Source organism: Opisthorchis viverrini, assembly GCF_000715545.1.
Source record: "Opisthorchis viverrini unplaced genomic scaffold opera_v5_11, whole genome shotgun sequence".
In the NCBI taxonomy this organism is placed as follows: Eukaryota; Metazoa; Platyhelminthes; class Trematoda; order Opisthorchiida; family Opisthorchiidae; genus Opisthorchis; species Opisthorchis viverrini.
In genome coordinates, this window is record NW_008751667.1 from 303,505 (window position 1) to 318,405 (window position 14,901).

Below are 14,901 nucleotides of genomic sequence, written 5' to 3' on the forward strand. Positions count from 1 at the left end.
ATCATCATCATCATCTTCTTCTTCTTCATCGACAGCATGATATCAGTGTTCAACACCGATGCTTCGCTGCCGTATCAGTGTCATGGTTGTACGAGGGCTAGGATACTGCCAGGGCGCCCACATCCAGACAGGGGGACGACTAGGGTCCTCAGCCCAAACCTTGGCTTAAAAGCCTAACCGCAAGGAAGCGGTGTTTGGCGCGAAATGCAAATGCATTACCATTTCTACGAAACAAGTAGCCACATGTTCCAACCCCCAACCTGGACGGCCAGGAGACTGTGTTTGTCAGACCTCTAACCATTGACCAACCTGATATGAGTGAATGTCACGGGGACACTACCCGGTGTAGCTCAATGGATCGCTTAGGTGCGCAAATCGTCACACCACGGTAAGGTCCGGTGTCTTCGTGACAGGGTATACACCTATGCTGTTGTCGGATCCTACTCACCGTCGTCGGTGATTATGATTGTTATCTGGTTGTTTGGATCCGGCGCTAAAAATCCATGTCCAACGTACACAGAAGGGTGAAAAACAGTTTATGGCTTCAGCAGCAGACGAACTATGCAACCGTATTGATGATCATCGTTAATGATGGTTGAGAAACGAACTCTTCGGAATCTGTGGTTAACTTTTTTATTTTTATTGTAAGTTGTTTATTGATTGTAAAACTTGTGGGAAAGGCTTTGGGCACGGTCAACACTGCTGCGTTAGGCAGCTTTTTAGCAAACTTGAATTGGGCGAAATACACTCAGTTGCAAACGAATTTGGTTTTGCGAGAGACTCACCCAGAACTCAGCTGATGTTTCCAGGCATTGTTTGCAGAGACAATTTGCTTGTTTTTGCAATCACTTACCAACATCCACTCGTCTGAAAGCGCTGTATGTTTAGTTAAAATTTGAATCTCGTTTTCCGTTTGTGAACTATTGCCCGCGCTTGTCGTTCACAAATTTCCTTGGTCTATGTGGGTGCCAGACTGAGCTCAGCCAACAAACCGATAACCACGTATACGCCCATCTCCTAAGTTGATGGCACTGTGAGGAGAGATTCGGAAACTGTCAAAGGTGATTTCGTCGTATTGGGGGGGGGGCAGTCTTCTGTGAAGAGGAGGGAGGTATCGAACAACCCTATCATTTTTATTGTGACTCATTGGCAATACTCCTCTGACGAAACTACTTGAGGAAGTTTTGAACCCGAGTGGTGGCGGCAGTTTGAACACTCAGCAGTTCGGACAAGAGAGGTTGATCAGAGTCATGATTGTCTCTAGAGTGTTTCTCCGTGCAAATTTAGGAGACTGGGCGTGCAAAGCGAATAACTGTGTGAGTGTTCTGAATAGCACTTACGGCCAAGCGTGGCAGATTGATGTCGATGACATCACGAACAGACTTAGGTATAAAACACAGATGAGGTTCAAGTGGAACATAACGTTGACGGGAACTCGGGGACTGCGCCTACCTGATGAGCCCCAAGAAGGGAGAAACCGGTTGTGGGCTGTCGAAGAGTTTTCAGCAACCTTGTGAGTAGTTTTTATGAAAACAGATGGGGTCAGATTCGGCAACATGTCCTTGTTGTCCAATGTAATAAGAAGCTATAATCTCATCCTTTAAAGTTGGATTGAGCAACGTGTCTTTCTTCGCCACAGTTATTTTTGGAGATTTCTGGGTGTTTTGCACAATGTCACACGGACCCATATTTTTGGCTCTGAGCTCAGTGCACTTCAACTTTTTTTTGTTTAAAACAAAGGCAGCTCTTTTTGCGGTTTTCTCCGCAGCCTACGTGTCACATCGAACTGGAATATTAGTAGGGGAAGATTTGCGGTCATTCTGCTCCTTCGAGGTGAACTTTGTGTCACCGGATGTCATAACCCAGGTCCTAAGTTCACTTATGCGAAATCTCCTGCAGTACTCGTTTAAATGATGCCCGACCGCAGACAGTAAACATCGTGGGACAAAAAGACGACCGAATCGTTTCACCATCCATTTTTTTTGTGGTGGAGTTGAAGATTTGTCGCGTAACTCAAGCTTTTTAGTTCGGAAAACCAAAATCAAGTTTCAGTTAAACATACAACGCTTTTAGACGAGTGGATGTTGGCAAGTGGTTGCATAACACCGGGCAAAAAAAGCACCTTGTTTCTGGAAACGTTGCCTGGAAACATCCCAAACGAGAGATTCGGTTGAGTCTCGTGAAAAACCAAATTAGTTTGCAAATGAGTGTATTTCGCTAAGTTCGGGCAATTCGGTTTCAAGCAGAACATAAGATTGATGGAAACTCGGGGTCTGCGCCTACCTGATGAGCCCGAATTAGGAGGGCGAAACCGGTCGTGGGCTATCGAAGAATTTTCAGCAACCTTATGAGTAGTACATTACAATACAAATATATACATGCATCGCGATATTTGAAATATCGTAGCGACTGAAACATGAGGGCGCCTGGTGCATGCAGCACATTCATTTGACTGAGACCATCATCAAGCGAAAAACCAATTAGTTTGCAAATGAGTGTAGATTCGCTAATTTTGTACAGTTTGGCTTCAAAGTAGAACATGAGGTTGACGGAAACCCGGGTCTGCGCTCACCTGATAAGCCCCTAGAAGAGCGAAACCGGTTGTGGGCTGTCGACGGAGTTTCAGCAATGCGAATACACCTTGTCCCTGGCTTTCAAGTTGTTGAGCTAATCAACAGAACCAAGAGAATCACCGAAACTGTGTTCGGTGGGACGGGACCTGACTGGTCCTGCACGATTAGCCGGCCGTTCAGCCACCCGGCCAAAAATGAGTGGTTTCCGTCTTTGTGGGGGGCGGGATGCAGGCAAATATGGAATTGTGAAACCCCACCAGTTACATTATCCCATCCATACAGGAACCAAAATCTGGCTGCTTTAGACTGAAGCCAAAAGTGTACCGCCTACCCTCAAACACCACCGCCTTCAAGGCATTGCATGTGGATCACCTGAGAACGTCGGATTAACAATGTTAAAGCCTGGTGAATGGGTTCTAAAGAGTTTTGGCAGCTTGTCTAACTGAAGCTGACTACTCTAGCATGGCTATCTGGTCCGCACACCAGTTGGTGTGTGGTTGTCTAGCCTCGCCTTGTTCGGTTAAAATATTCCCTCCTAGAAGGCACCCCAAAGTGAACGATGGATGGGGAGGGCACAAAAGACAACAAAAGGTGTTGGCTGTACAGGTGAGTGTCAAATGCCTGTGTGGGTTGGGGCCATCCTTTCGTTATGTTATCTGTCTGTGTTATCTGCACTTTGCGAATTGAAACACTCGGGTCATGGCTGTCAAACGGAATTCAGCTGAAGTCACCCAGGTCCTTGATGTGAGGTGTGCTTAGTCATTCCTTTCCATCGGTATATATTGCCTGATATGAACCTAATGTGAACTCTGGCTGCACATACTTTTAGTTCTTGTTCCCTGACAACCTACTGAAATAAGTCCTAGACATCAAACAATTTTCTTGCTCCGTTTTGATCCGAAACATCCATGAAGGTCATTCATTGGGGTTCTACCTGCACCACTGAACACATGTAGTTGAACTCGGCAACCAAACTAGATATGTATGATCTCTAGGGGAGGTTCGCAGAGTTCGCGAGCTTTGGTCAAATCTAATGTGCTTGAAGCGTGTCAGGAAACGAGTCAGCTAACGGATTACTGCTGAAGCGCAAGGCATATATTACGTATTATGAATACTATACAACAAGTCTTGACTTTGTGCGAAGCTGTCCTTCAAGACAGAAGGTGATTCAGTCGACGCTTGGACGAACGCTCAGAAAACCTGGGGAGAATTAGAAAACAATATCTGGTCTGACAACCGATTATGGAACCGTGAAGTAGATAACCGATCTTGGAGGAAAACATCTGAAGTAATTTCTGTGATTTCCGAATGTTTTTTCAAAGTACTGAAAATTCTACAACTGAAAATGCTGTACACAGACCGTCTCATGTTTCAGTTGGCACGATATTTGAGATATCGCAGTATATTTTCATAAAAGAAACTACTCACAAGGTTGCTCTGAAAACTCTTTGACAGCCCACGACCGATTTCGCCCCTTTTGGGGCTCATCAGGTAGGCGCAGTCCCCGAGTTTCCGTCAACCTTATGACCTACTTTAAATAGACTGATTTGCAAATCGATTTGGTTTCCACGAGAGACTCAACTGAATCTCTCATTTATGATATTCTAAAAGTAAAACATGTGGTTGACGGAAACTCGGGGACTGCGCCTACCTGATGAGCCCCAAAAGGGGCGAAATCGGTCGTGGGCTGTCCGGTCGTGGGTTGTCGAAGAGTTTTCAGCAACCTTCTGAGTAGTTCCCTTACTGAAAATTCTGTTCACATCTGATCTAACGCAAACTCCGGCACTTCAGTCAAAGATACAGGCTGACTTTTTCATCTGAGTTCATTACTGACACATCAGTCGAATAGTTTCATTCACTCAGTATACAAAACAACCATTTCATATATGTTTCTGGAATTTGTAATGAGCCCTAATGATTCATCCAACTAGGAGAAGGTTGACGAAAGTTCTAAAAGGCAGGGAGCTATGTTCCGAATATAAACTTGCGTTGCTGTGTGCCCCAAGCCAGATGCCTTGAAAGTACGGTCCTGTCCCGGAAATCCAGTCGCCCGAAGGCTTTTATCCTAATGGAGACCCTTCAGGGAGGTACAAAGGTTTCAGTCACGTGACAGTTCATCCCGTTCATCCTGAACCAATCATATCAAACAGCTGGCAAACTCGCTTCAAGGTGTGATTATTGTTCCATACGGATGTACGTCTATTCAATCACCTCATTACTAATAAATCGTCAGAATGCTTCGTTTCATTGGACCTTATAATTACCAGTGCAACAGATTACAAGTAGTTCTGAAAAGTGACCAGAAGCTGGTCAGGTTGTTCGGTATGGCGGCTTTGAACTTGTACACGTCGAAACTTCCTCTTAAGGTACTTGATTGATTTGGCATAAAAAAAGTCCTTTATCTCGATTGGGTGACAAACAGACAATTTAAAATAACACGAAAATAGGCAACTCACGGAACACGCATGGATCAGTTTGGCATGCTCTCCGGAGATATATCCCGTGCTCTGAGGCATTGCGACCGGTACCCACCGACGATGCATATGGCCGGATTAGTAGCGGTCCACTATGGCATGATGAATCTGATGGATCGGAGATTCGTTATCCCGGCTGATTCTATGAATTCAGATAATCCGTGTAACTCTGTGACAGTCAGAGAAATCAACCTCCCCTAAAGACTGCTTGGAGGTATTCTCACAGCCGAGCCGAGGCCCATTTTAGACACAATAAGCAACAATATTCAACACATCGAAACTGCTGCAATGCATGGTGTGTGACAGACACACCAGTGTTAGTTTGACAAACACACGGCTTGGGTGTAAACGATAGGCGGCGCCATGGTGATATGCAAACGGTCAGCACAAGGTTGCTGCTACCTCAGAACTATCAGGCAATTGTGCACAACTTAAGATTCTAATTGTTTCCACCGATTAGTCGACATGATTAATGCATTCTTGCTATTTAACGGATACAACATAGTCCGTTTTGAGATTGTTAAACGCCTTGAAGTAGACTCGAAGTGGGGAAAAGTTCTGGATCGATGATCGTTTCAAAAGCATTTGATAAAGTGGTCGATAGAAGATACTCAAAGGTCAGTCGTATCAAAGTCACCGGCAAATTACCGCCATTTGCGAAATGAGCTGGTGGTAAAGAGGAAGACTCAACTGAATCCCACCTGAATCCCTGTTCAAGACAGTTTTCAGCTGGATGTGTTGCACACAGATTGCCGCATGTTCCATCCAGATATCGTAGTAGATTGCCATAAATGCGCTGAAAACACTTCAACAACCCATGACCAGTTTCGCACATCTCGAGGAACCTCGAGTTCCCGTCAAAATGGTGTTTTAAATGGACATCTGAGTTTTGAACAATTGTGCCGCTAAAATCAACTTAGTCAGTAATTAAATGCATTTTGTGAGTTGCATTAATCACGTGTTCAAGGTTCACGGCATCCGGGGCACTGTGACTGGCTGATGATCTCCAACAAAGACGAGCCCAGTTGTGAGCCGTCAAGAATTCTTCAGAAACCATGTGTCAGTGTGTTCCGCCAAGAACATCAGAGTAACCCCTTTGAGCCGGGGAACATACGTTTTGACTTGGATGGACGAAAGCAGCGTTGTGCCAAAGTTTCCTACGAGGTGTATCCTGCCCGGCAAGCTATGGATCAAATTTTCAAAGGCCCGAAATAGCCAGATGTGAATAGGATAATAGATTCATCCAGTGTCACCAAACACCTTTGTCGTGAGCATTGTTCGCTGTTCCTAATTACTTCACAGACTCATGGTGCAAGGTTGTAGCTTCAAAGCATTCATTGAGCAACGCACTGCGGCCCACCATTCAAAAAGACACCGCGGAATTTAGGCAAAAACGACATGATCGGAATGTGTGTAACTGACAGGCGCCCGTTAAAACACACAGGTATGCTGCCTTAGAAGCCAAGAACATGTGCTTCTCCAATGTGTTAACAAGTAAAGTAGCATCGCAGTAAAGACTTTCCATCAACGTTTTACTGTCCTTTACTGAATCAGTAAGTAGTAAAAGACTGTTGGCACTCAGGATGGCCGCGAAAATTTGATTTGCCTGAAAAAAGTTTATTGTCTTCTCCTGAACTGTTCGCAGGAGAACGTCATATGTTGACCTAAACGGTAGCTGAAACCAAGATCTCCATGAGGAATGACCGGTAGTGTGCACCACGAAGGACTCTCTCACGAGTGCGGGGTCTGAGTCCTCCGTAAAAAGTGTACTACAGGTGATTTCATAAACAAATTGGACAGCTACCTCTTGGTTTATCACAATCAAATGGTTTTAACCGCATGGTTAGATTTGAACAAGTGACTTGGTCTATAGCGTGCAAACTTGCGTTGTGTGCCAATGATGAAAAAAATGGGTCCACATCGGACAAGAAAAATATCCAAGTCCGACTAAAAATCAATAACCAGCGGTAGGAAAGAATAGGATTGTTTTTATCTCAGAAGTGTTCAAGGAATTCCAGTCAACCTATTTGTTATGGCAGTCTGTTCGAAATACAAAGTTTGCATACAAAATTTAAAGATAAGAAAGACAAGAATGCGTGCTGCTCATTCATTGTACTTACATCAGAAAAACGACTTTTTCTACACTAACAAGCCGTCGTTTGGAAGCTCGGCAAATAACGGAAGTAACTTTCCAACTGTCGCTGATTTTATCAACCCTGATACGTATTATTCAGTGCGGGGAAATTTTTGCTCCATATCCAGGGTAAATTTAAGCGGTCGCTAAAATATTCATTGCCCCGCGTGTGAATAAAGAGATGTAAACTAATTATTTTCTTCTTGTTGCCGTTGTTGTTCCAAAAATTCGATGAGCCGTTATTCACAATCTGGTGAAGTCGTTTTGAAGCACCCAGAGGCAGGCCGAATTGGAACAACCTAGAATATTGCTACACTACTTGAAGGATAGTCAGTAGTTAGACCAAACTAGAGAATCATCATAGTTCATGTCCATGAATACACTTACATTCCCCGGACAAGACCTGCGGTCGATTTGAATTCTGTTATGCTTACATTTTAAACAACCGTTCAGCGCTCTACAAGACTGGCATATAAAACCCATCCTCCGCGGTACAGGACTTTGGCACACTAAAGTTTTTCTGTCACTTCGGTAAATGCGTGTTAAATCCTTCAATATGGAAAAAAAACGATAACACCACTGAGCTTTTTCCACAGTTTGTGGCAATAATGACTTGTGGGCCACAAATCCTCTACCTCAATGACTGATGGAATACTCTGAATCCCAATTCTATGAACGGAGTTTAGAGTTTTACTCGAACACCGTCAGTACAGTTGGACCCACGACGAAACCTCCCATCCTAGAGACCAGCTGATCTACCGCAATGCAACGCGAGTTCTATGGCAAATTTAGTGATTCACTTCCCAGAATCTGCTGCCTTGGGGCGATTTTCGTCGGTTACCAGATTGATCTATTCGGTGGACCTTAACAGTCGAATGGGTATTTTGCCAGCCTATCAACGCAGATGATAGCGCTGAAATGATCCTAGTGGTTTGATACTGAATGAGTTTATGGAAAAATCGGGTTCTTGATGCAGATATGTGGGAATATTCGGTGACCATTGAGCCGAATATCAGATGATGTGTTTCAAACTTTTTTTACTGACGTGTGGCAGATGGCTACAGAACAAAGACAGTCCGACTGGTAAGTATTCACTACTCAGCTGAAAATAAAGGCCAACGTTGGAATGTACTGGTTGATAATGAGACAGCCTGGATCCAAATGAAGATGCGGATCTTGATAACTATGAAACTGTAAAAGGCCAACGTTACACTGCGTTGGTTGATAATGAGACGGCCTAGGTCTAATCAGAGATGCGGATCTTGATAACCATGAAACAATGAAAATGTGCCTTTGTCCAGTAAAAGTTGAAGGTTAAAGTGATGGCATTGCATTGCTAATCAATATTAATATATCCGTAGCTCAGCCCTCATCCTAAGCAGAAAACTAGGACATGCAAATAAATGATAAAGTTGTTAGTCTGAGAGTTAACGTATCCAGCTGACCGCAGTATCTTTACCAGACGTGTTTGTATTCAAACTTTAGACTCGTGGATACGTGTTCAAGTGGCTAGAACACCGGAGGAGTTAGATGTCGGCGTCAGCAAGAAAGATTTTTGGATTAATTGCACGGTCTGCTGTCACATTGACCAGATGTCTTGATCCCAGTAACTCAATTAATCTTGATCTAATTTTAGAACGATTATTTTGCCTCTGAGAACATGTCGAATTTGCTCGAATGACCGATCAGTTGTTCAGCAAATGTGTTTTCCTGAAAACATGGGTTATCCGCACAACAGGCATAGATTGTCTGATGAGCAGGCAAGCTTTGAGGCTGACTCGTAAGTAGCCGTGATAAGGTTTCCAAAGAAAGTTGTATCAAGTGTTCGGACCCAAATCCAACTCACCATATCAGTCCGAATATATTGATTTTCAATGTTTAACCTGACGTAACATTTCTGAGGGGTTATAGTGGCATGTGCGTGCCCAGCGATTCAGGGAATTCAACATTTTCAACTAGAGTAGACCATCAACAAATCTTCAATGCCTTGCAGCAAACGTGTTCTACACAAGTTTGCTTGACTACAAGTAAAATAAATCGATTGAGGTGTGCGTAATATCCGTTTCGAGTGGTTTCATAGCAGCGTTTTTAATTTCTAATCAGGTAGGCAAACAAGATCGTTCTCAGCGAATTACACTCATTTGCAAACAAATTTGGTTTTGTGAGAGATTCACCTGGAACCCAGGTGATTCTATCGCTTATAAGGTTTCCAAGCAACCAAGTGCGCTGCTTAGTGGGCTTCATGTTTCAGTTGGTACGAGATTCGAGATATCGAGAGATTCAGCTGGGTTTCAGCTGCGCCTCCCGCCGAAACTAAATTTGTTTGCGAATGAGTGTATTTCACTAATTTCGTGCGATTTGGGTTCAAGTAGAACATGAGTTTGACGAAAACTCGGGGACTGCGCCTACCTGATTAGCTGCAAGAATGACAAAACCGGTCGTGGGCTGTCGAAGAATTTTCAGCAAACCTATGGGTAGCCGATCTTTTTTCCTTCATTTTGACCTCACTAGAAAATTAAACGTCAAACATTTCAGAAGATGTGTGAGTTCCAGGGAAATATGACATCTTAAAAAAATACGCATCCTAAAATATCTCAAATGACTCCAAAGGATGAAGAGCTTGCCACAGATTCGATCTTCACTAAAGGGCGTAAAAGAATTGGTATTGGTGCATTGAGTGTACAACGCGAAATTGTATGCCTCCACTACTGGTCTTCAACAAGAGAACTGTAACCCTCAACCTAGAAATGCTCCAAAACTTCACAAGGTATCAACAATCAGGCAACTTTTATAGAGTAGATATCCCGCATGAACAGAATCTATCGGTACCATAGAAATGTGGTACACAGCCTAAGGTGGTGTTTTCAGCTTACGGAAGCCTATCTCAACACTACATCTTCAACCTATCGCCGTTTTCGCCCCTCTGATACGAAATTTCACGCAGTTTCGACTCCACAACCTCTATTTAAGCAGAGGGGGCAAAAATGGGGAACTTGCGAAGATTTTTAATCAATTCATCAGAAATTCGAACGTCAATCACGAACGAAGCCTCGTAAATGCATACTGATTCAAAATCAGTGAAAAATACGCAGGTTATATATTTACACGGATACACGTGCGCTTAAATTATCGTTCGAAAACTGGGCTTAGCTAGGATTTATCGTTTTCTACGTCCACGAACAAGTATCGTACTGAAGCTTACCATTTTGCCCAAATTTCCGCAAACTTTGTACACGCAAGTGTGAGAAACGTGTTCATATAGGTGAAAAATGTCTATTTTTGCACACTGGTAAGACTAAGCTGCTGACTGACTGGAGGTTTTTTGTTCCAAACTATAGTAATAATGAGTGACTGTTCAAAAGGTGTCGAAATCTGGAATTCAAGAGATTCAATCTACCTAATTCGTTAAAGTTGACTTTGCAATATGCTCGGCAGAAAGCCTGACCGAGAGTTAGACACTTTGGGTTTGATCCAATGCACTAGTCGTAATTAAACTATCTGCCAACTTTAGGGCGGTTAGTCGGCTTCCTTTGACCACAGGTTGAAGGTAAATAACTGTGGAGAACATATGTACTATGAACGAAAAAATCCAAGCAATCCGAAGCCTAATTCCTCTAAAAATTCAGACATCTTGCAGGTTTTTAGCAACTTACGATAGTAGTAGTTTGAATTTTAGGCGTTCGCAGCGGCAAAAAAAAGTTTAATTTGAACGAACCAATGTTGTCTATGTACTCGTGAGCACATTTGGGTAGGGTAGTCAATGGAATGCAGACGTAAAATCAATGGATCGATCAGTTGAACGCTAGTCGATATTTACTCACTCAGAACTGTTCACATGTTCACATATTTCCTGTGGATAACAGATCACTGTTTTTCGACCGCTGGTTCAAGGACAGTGCTTAAATAGATCAATTGAAACGTTGAATAAATTGAGTCTGTGATTATCGCCCTCAAATGCTGCATGAGTTGAGTTCAGTGCACGTAAAACAGGCCAACAACCAGCTGACTACGACCCTCAGTTTGGATTTGGCCAAAAGATTGAGCGTGGAATGCTGCGGCAAGGTTCGTGTCTGGAGATTTACACCGGACGGACGGAATGGTGAGTCAGTACGTTGATAGTATCTGCGCCCGCTAGTAGACGGCACAGGAAATGCCTAGTTGTACGTTATATATTACTTCGACAGTCAAGTTTTGACTTGATCGTCTTCTTTTGTTGTTTGAGTGGCCTTAACGTTTGACTAGTACACGCATTCGCACGCGAGTTTGGTTTTGACGGAAGGCTAACCTGCAGCCTAGCTGAAGCTTTCGTTTATGATGTTCCTTTCTGACTGAATGTACTGCAAAAGTCCGTCTCACGTTAGAGTTTGAGATGCCTTAATACATTGTAAAAGAACACCATAAACGAGAGATTTAGCTGGGTTCCAAGTGGGTGTATTGAATAGTTTACAGCAAACTTATCAGTAGTTTGTCACGTCCGTACAATTCTCTAACGTTGTTTCGTATTTCCATCAGCAGATGCTGCCTATCTGGTATTGGGCTTTAACAACCATGATACTGAATTCGGCCATTACAGTGCATTGCTAACGACGAATGTGGATTCGATTAACCTCGTGAGACACGGAACAATAAAGGAGTGAACTGATAGGCCCAAAGCCCTCATGAGACCTATACTAAGCATAAGTTACCTTGGACAAAATTTGTCATCAGTTTACTTCTAAAGAGATTATTCATGCGCTGTTTCCAATCATAGATGAAAACTTCTCAGGACTGCATTTTTTAAAATTATATTTCTCTCTGTAAAAAGCCTACTGTCAGTCTTTTTGCGGGATTTTTGAGACATGACCGTGTTCAATAGAGAATGAAGTCTCGACCAGTGGGCCCAGCAGTTTGAGTAACAGTTCTCGTTATCAAATTCTGTCACTCGTTTGGACAATGCAGCTGAACTAGAGCCTGGGAAGTTGAAACTGGAACCCCAATACGGCCTCAAAAATTAGTGAAAACGTATGCTCTCTAAAGCACGACACACCTGGTCCAAATGCCTCGCAACAGTACTCACTGTTCATGGAGAATGATGAAGTCCTCAGTCAGTGCTTGGCTGACCTGTTTGCCTGCATTTGGGAGAACAAAATTGTTCCAGACAGCTGAGGGGAATCGACAAAGTGCTCTTTTACAAAAAGGGCTCGTAGAGGATGCGGTAATCTCAGTGAAATCAGCTTGACCCTGGTCGTAACAAGATATTCGCCTTCATTTCTGCTTCGGCATTTTAGTAGTGAGTGGATCGTGAAACACTGACTCAAGAGGAGTGAGCAGGATTCGGCCTGGTAAAGGTGGCTTTGACTAAATCTTCATATTGCATCGGGTGCCGGAACAACACCATACGTACAAACGATTCACTCTTTTAGTATTCCTGGATTTCCTGGACGCATTCAAATCGGTTGGCCTGTCTGTTCTCTTTAACACGCTTGCCCATCAAGGAATGCTCCAGAAGTTTGTGAGCGCAATGCGTTTTTTGTATTCCCAGACTTCCGGGCATGTGCGGAGAGCTCTTCGAAAGCTTACCTACACAAATAGATGTCTGTCAGAGGTGCCCACCGCCTCTCCATTCCTACTTAAGTTTGTGATAAATGAAATAATGAGGAGGACGCCAAAAGTTCTTCGAATAGCTGTTGATGAAGCGCTTTTCTATCTGGAATGTGGAGAGGGCATCGTTTCCGTCTAAAAGGAAAAGAAAGAAGAGTGGGTGTGTTTGGATCGAATGATCAAAGTCATTCCGTCCTTTGGCATGTACTTTGCACCAGCAAACTTTGATATCATGCTCCTGAACCTGCGCTCACTGAACACAGGCTGTTTTGTCTTTTGGCAGCGGAAGTGAGACATCTTCGTGTCTTCATCAACAACAATGGCTCGTGTGGTTGTGTGTGGTTTTGTGTCGGCAAATTAACGAGGAAACTAGAAAGCGAGACTTCGGTTGTGCAACGGGGACTTCCATCGAGGAGTGTGTCGGGCACCTGAAGCTACTTTGGATAGACCATGTATCCGCGTACACAATCAGAGAGATGTTAAACATTTTGCTGGTTAGAGAGATCGGGAAAAGATCACGCAAAGCCTGGGTTGGTCGGCTAAAACCCGCCCTCCAGAATGGGGACCACATTATTTCGATGACGAGATTGCTGCTTCAGACCATGGTTAATCTATCAAACCAATCCCCAGTGGTCGGAAGAATAGCATGGAACTTCTAGACAAATACTCGAACTCGAGGTAAAAAGCACGTACTTTGGGTGTTCTTTTGCAATTTCCCGAAGAACCAGAGTTCCTTGCAACAAGACCGGCACCCTTGAGTTAGCTTCGTTTCGAAGCTACATGTAGTTAACAGTACTTTATGTGTACAAATCTTCAAAAGTTGAACCTGATATTTTGATGCGTGTAGTTGGAATTGCTTAACTTGTAGCAAAAGTATTAAAGTTTTTGAATGCCTGGAAAGACAACACAGTGGTTTCGATTAATCAACCAGCCTGTCCCGACCCCCGAGCCGTCGGCGTGTCACGGGACTGGCTCTGCATTGGACTTACTCTTCGCATTTCAGCTGTTCGATTTCCAGAGCAGGCAACGATATGCACTCATCATAAGCTCCAACAAGGGGGATAAACTTGGTGTGGATCAATACGAACATACTTAGCGCGAATCTCCTGGTCTGACTTGGTTTTATCTTTCCTCCCACCGACGAAGTTTCCTTGAAATTGCAGATGGCATAATGCTGAACAGGCTGCAGGTTGTACTACACCGAGACTTTGAGTACTACTCCTCGTCGGTTTATTTCAGACCCAGGTCACTGTGCTCTAACGATTTCGCTTATTCTGGACGAGCACTGTGACTTACATTCGACTACAAGTGAATAAAATATTTTACACAGTTTGCTACAACACTGCTTACGAGGACCTCATTCGTTTTGATTTTACTGATATATTATTAGTCACTTGTGCAGGTAACAAAAAACGCCTTTCGAATAGTCAGCTGTTGGAAAAAGTAGTTGGAAATTTTTTGGAGTGACCCAGTCGAGACTGGAAACAAATGATTTCCTGAAGGGAGCGGACGATGTAAAATGCTGGTAGTTTGAGGGGATGTAAGAGTTTTATTCAAAATTTTGTTCTGTAATTCAAGTCCCTTGACACCGAGAAGCCAATCAGGAGTGCGATTTACTTGAATTCTGACATGTTGTAGCGCCTTTCATTTTTCAATCACGGGTCTTGGATGACTCCTTGAGTAACCGATTCTCAGATGAAGGTTCCACTTCACGGCTGAACGGAATGACGGGCACCGCTGTATCCCGTCTAAGTACTAGTTATTCGCATTTTTCATCAAACGATCGTGGTCAAACTGTTTTGTGTTGAGGAAATCGCGATTTTGGGACTCTACTGGAATTTCATGAGACATGCACTGCTGATGATTTCTGATAATCATTGAACAGTTTATCGATTATTACTCATGGATCGGCTTCGCCTACCGGGCGAAGTCTTCAGTAAGATTCACAAACGTTTCCGCAGTGCTAGCTATCCTCGCTTTGTTGTATTTTGCTAAAGCAAGTTGAGTAAACGTTTAGTGCTAGTAGGTACGTTAAATCTGTTCAGAAAGAACACAATGAAATCAGTCAAACAGCTGCTAGTTAAAGGTTTCCGTACTTCTGAAATATATATATATATATATATTGTAAGATCCGGACGGT

At 43.4% G+C, this 14,901-nt stretch overlaps 2 protein-coding genes across 2 annotated transcripts in view; one reads left to right on the forward strand and one right to left on the reverse strand.

The window, feature by feature from the left end:
• Positions 1–5,250, reverse strand: part of T265_01025 (hypothetical protein) — a gene marked incomplete at both ends in the record, with an annotated part of 58,008 nt that extends 52,758 nt beyond the window's left edge. The window contains one exon of the mRNA XM_009164968.1: positions 5,030–5,250. Within this exon, the coding sequence (XP_009163232.1) occupies positions 5,030–5,116 (87 nt within the window). The remainder of the gene's footprint in view (positions 1–5,029) is intronic.
• Positions 5,251–12,936: 7,686 nt separating this feature from the next.
• The window catches only part of T265_01026 (hypothetical protein), a gene marked incomplete at both ends in the record, with an annotated part of 6,414 nt that continues 4,449 nt past the window's right edge, over positions 12,937–14,901 (forward strand). The window contains one exon of the mRNA XM_009164969.1: positions 12,937–13,032. Within this exon, the coding sequence (XP_009163233.1) occupies positions 12,937–13,032 (96 nt within the window). The remainder of the gene's footprint in view (positions 13,033–14,901) is intronic.